The following is a 4,673-nucleotide window of genomic DNA, read 5'->3' on the forward strand; positions in this document are numbered from 1 at the left end:
CGCAGAACGGACAAACCGAATTATTTTGTCAATGCTATTGCCTTCGAACGAAAACGAAAAACGCTGGGACGAGAAGATGCGATCAATCCAGTGGAGCATCAACACCATGGTAAACAGCACTACTAAATGTTCCCCATTTCAGCTACTATATGTCCTATACTATATGTCCTTAAGAACACGCTGACGAGCGTGATCCAAAATCAAGACACGAGCATGATGACAGACGTCGAGTTGGAGAAGCTCCGAGCTGACGCTGCAACCACAGTAAACGACTACAGAGCCGTATCTTGTTGAAGATATCCCACACGCACAACGAAAGCAGAGACACTACAAGTCAGTGTATTCATCTGACAAGATGAAGCGCTGGTGCGAACTTCCACCCGATGAGCCAGATGAAGATGACGGCGAAGACGACGAATCGGACTAATCTCGCGAGGACGCTGCGATGTCAGGAGAGGCCGAATGTAACGGTCTGGTTGTTGTCCAGGATATAACCTGTACGATACCTATAGTAATAAGCGATAGTTAGACGATACGATACTATACGATACGATACCGATAGCGACAGTATCGAAGAAGAAGAGCAACGAGAGAATCGAGCGGACGCGGTCCAAAGAATTAATAAGGCAGAATATAAGTTCCTTAAGTTCATCCTGTTAAAACCCCCTTAACATAGTCAATAAACATTATTCCTCCACTCGGAAAAGCCATCCCTTCACACACTTGTAATAATATTAAAAACGTTCGTTCCAATTTCTGAATATCGTCATTTCACTTAAAGATACTTGAAGCCGAAGAATATGTCTCATGATCTGTGTTTGTGGGGAAGACAACGAATTTGCCACCCTTTAGTTTATAATAAAAAGACGCACAATAGGTATTTTAATATAAGCCGTTTTAATGTGTTTGTTTTATCGGAGCTGCAGAGTGAGTGTATGTATAAGCTTGGCTTCAGAATATATACATGTTTATGGGATGACAAATGTAGTTTTGTAGTTTACCGCGACAGCTTAGGCGAGATAAGGAAAGAGTAGAAAGAGAAAACAAAAGAGCGCTGCAGGTGCAGTGGTACACCTATGCGCGCGTGACTAGGTGCTGGCGGTCTGCTCCGAACATACTCCCCCCGTTGGAAGAGGTACGGTTCCAACTATCTCGGAATCGATGGGCAGAGCGGCTAGTTTGGCGACGGCTCTCTTGATTAGACCCGTAGCTGTACGGACCATAGCTACTCTGATGACGCCGTCTCCGCCGGGTATGACTTCCTCGATGCAGGCCTCCTCGATCAGCAGGGTTGGGCATCCTCGATAACCCTCCAGAGACTATCCAACCAAGTTTGGTGTTCTGAAGAGTTGGCAAAGTCCTGCCCAAATGCATTTTTCCTGTGGAAATTATTTGGAAAAACAAATCAGCGCCAAGCAAAAGGTCAATTCGTTGCGATTGATTAAAATAAGGATCAGCGAGCGAAATGTTCTGCGGAATTCTCCATGATGTTGCATCTATATTGAAATGGGGCTGGTAATCCGTGATACTGTGAGTCACAACAGCTGCGAATGACGCACGATAGCTGGCATCCCGTGATTGCGCAACAATATCGACTGCCCTATCCGAAATTATGGAAGATTCTCCTATCCCAGCAATCGAGATTTGCGATTTGCTATGATTCAAATTTAGTTGACTAGCTAAGCGAGAGGTTATGAAGCTTAGCTGCGAGGCAGAATCTAAAATTGCTCGGCAAGGCATAAATGCTCCACTTCTATTTCTCACGTATATAATAGCGGTCGGAAGCAACACGTAGTCATTCGGCATAATATTTGAGGCTTTGGGTGGAGGGCTTGGTAAGTGATGATCAGGATGAGATGATGCTTGCGAACATGATACTAATGCTGATGCTGAAGTAGATGGCAATGGCTGAGAGCTCGAGGATGGATCGCATGATGGAGATGAAAATGAGATGGATGGTGCGGATGGGTCATGGTTTATGTGTAACAATGAATGATGCTTCATGCGACAATATCTGCAATGAGTCGACTTGCATTGCTGCAAACTATGGCCCTTGCGCAAACAATTTAAGCAAAGGTGCAACTTCTTTGCTTCTCTATACCGAAGATTCGGGCTCAAATTCAAAAATCGAGGGCATTTTGGCAAATAATGATCCCTTGCATCGCAACACAAACATATCTGATGACTTGAGCTAGTGGCAGAAGCAATAAGTGCACTTGGAGTATATGTGTGCAAGTTTTTTCCCACCTGCTGGCCTGGTGTTTGAGTTACCCAGGCTTGATCCAAGTTTTCCATCATCCTGCACCTCTTCTCCAGAAATGACTCCATAGCATCCCAGGTAGGCAGCTCTGTGATCGATAAATCCTCTTCCCATTTTTCACGCGTCCCATGATCCAGCTTTCGAGTGACGATGTGTATTAGAAGCCCGTCCAAAATCTGTTGCGTAGTGGCCAGGGTTCGAATTGCTCGTAAACGTGAATTCATGCAATCACTGAGCTCCCGAAGACCCTTTGACGATCCCTTCTCGACACCCTTTGAACCAAATATTGCCTGTACGTGTGCCTGAAAATGTAAGACTTTATTATCGAATCGATTTATCAGCAAATTCATAGCCTTATGATAGTTTGCATGTGAGGGTTCGAGCGAGCGTATGGTCTCCAAAGCCACGCCGCCTAAACTCAACCGCAAGTATTGTAACTTTTTAATATCCGTTAGCTCATCATCATTCCCGATGACCGTAGTGAACGTCGCTAGAAAATCCGGCCACTCAGCATAGGAACCATGAAAACGAGCAATTTCCAGATTTGGCAAACGAGGCTTCCTCGATCTAGAAGAAAGTTCCGGGTTGTTAGTCATGTCAATAGATGTTGAATTGGCAGCGATTGAAGCCGGCAATTGCGACTTGCGATGAGCAGCTAAGCCTCGGCTTAGTTTCGCCTTTACATCCATGAAAACTCCGGAAAATTCCATCCGATGGTCGCTCGAGATCTCCGTAAAATCCAGTCGCTCCAACGATGTCTGCGCAGCATCAAATGCCTCGTTTAAGGAGTTGATCCAATCCATTCGCGCGAGTAAATCAGCTTCATCGAACTGATTGACCGAATCACCATTTAAATAAAATTTCATCGAGTTTATTTGCCTCAAAATAGAGTCGGCTTTGGCTCGGTAGAAGTCCACGTCACTTGGGGATTCATTTGGTGCCCGAACCGAATTTTCCGTATCAGACATATTTTTTATTCGATCACGAGAAAAAAAAATAAAATAAATTTAAATGTCTGACCGCGTCAGAGGCACGAAACACCCTATGCTTTCTACCGCGAAAATGTAGAGGTTACAAGCGTCGCCGAAATGCAACGGAACCTTGAACTTGTTGTTGTTGTTTTTGCCGTTAAGTTGCCTGCTTAGCAACAGCGAATATATGCGAACGAATGTATGTATGTATGGCGGTGGCTATATGTACATATATATATATGCACTATGCGCTAATAAAAAACGATTCAATTCGATTCACTTTTATGCCAGATTATTTGCACAACACAGTTTTGATTTTTCACAGCGCGAAATGTACAAAAAATCAAACGGCCGGCTGCGCACTGTTTGTATGTATGTTTGTGTGTTTGTGACCGAATGCCCGCAAACGACAGCAAACAAGCGTTTTGTTTAAACGATATTAAACAATTACGAAACCGAAATGCAGACTCCGATAAAGATCACGTCGGGGTCACCAAAATGTTTGTGGGGAAGACAACGAATTTGCCACCCTTTAGTTTATAATAAAAAGACGCACAATAGGTATTTTAATATAAGCCGTTTTAATGTGTTTGTTTTATCGGAGCTGCAGAGTGAGTGTATGTATAAGCTTGGCTTCAGAATATATACATGTTTATGGGATGACAAATGTAGTTTTGTAGTTTACCGCGACAGCTTAGGCGAGATAAGGAAAGAGTAGAAAGAGAAAACAAAAGAGCGCTGCAGGTGCAGTGGTACACCTATGCGCGCGTGACTAGGTGCTGGCGGTCTGCTCCGAACAATCTGAGAAAATCGAGGCACACGTTTTTGAAAATAAGGCACCAATTCAATAAATGGTCTTACGACGGTCTCTTAATTGCACCGATTGAAAGGACGGTCCTTTAACGTAAGGATTTTCTAGGAATTGGGTCTGATTTCTCCACCGCACACCTCATAGCTCAGATACTGCGTAGTAGGTTCAAGAAACCCACATTTGGTAACGTTAAATGGCAACCCTGGTACAGTCAACACATTTAATACAACCTTCAGCCTTCGGAAAGCCTTTTCTTCCGAGTTTGCCATGATTAACACGTCATCTATGTAAACTATCGCAAATAATCATAATAAATTCCAAACGCCTTAACAATTGCATGATGAAGGTAGAAGATGCACTCTTCAAACCAAACGGCACGGCAGACCAAACAGACGGCAACTCGTAATTTTTGTTAATTAATTATTTTTCAACAGAAACATTTTTTCTTCACAGGGTCTGACATAAGCGGCAAAGGCCACTGTCCGAAACCATTTTCGAATATTGCTCCCGATATTCTAAGCACAACCTATCGTATTCCACAACATTGCAATCAAACACATCTCTATTCCCATCTTTAACCAACAACTTTATGTCCAAACCATGTGTGTGGGGACACTCTGCACTATTCATG

At 43.5% G+C, this 4,673-nt stretch overlaps 1 protein-coding gene across 1 annotated transcript; it reads right to left on the reverse strand.

The window, feature by feature from the left end:
- Positions 1-1,088: 1,088 nt before the first annotated feature.
- Positions 1,089-3,228, reverse strand: LOC138929491 (uncharacterized). The gene is made up of 2 exons (XM_070288931.1): positions 2,272-3,228; positions 1,089-1,319 (listed from the first exon to the last, which is right to left on the reverse strand). The coding sequence occupies exons 1-2, from the start codon at positions 3,226-3,228 to the stop codon at positions 1,089-1,091; spliced, it is 1,188 nt and encodes a 395-aa protein (XP_070145032.1).
- Between the last annotated feature and the right edge of the window lie 1,445 nt (positions 3,229-4,673).

Source organism: Drosophila kikkawai, unplaced genomic scaffold (genome assembly GCF_030179895.1).
Source record: "Drosophila kikkawai strain 14028-0561.14 unplaced genomic scaffold, DkikHiC1v2 scaffold_245, whole genome shotgun sequence".
NCBI classification, from domain to species: Eukaryota; Metazoa; Arthropoda; class Insecta; order Diptera; family Drosophilidae; genus Drosophila; species Drosophila kikkawai.

Excerpts from the sequence above, each read along its gene's own strand:
- LOC138929491 (XM_070288931.1), bottom strand. The coding sequence starts at position 3,228 with ATGTCTGATACGGAAAATTCGGTTCGGGCACCAAATGAATCCCCAAGT. Across the intron at positions 1,320-2,271 it reads AAAACTTGGATCAAGCCTGG|TCTCTGGAGGGTTATCGAGG; the intron begins GTAACTCAAACA and ends TTGGTTGGATAG.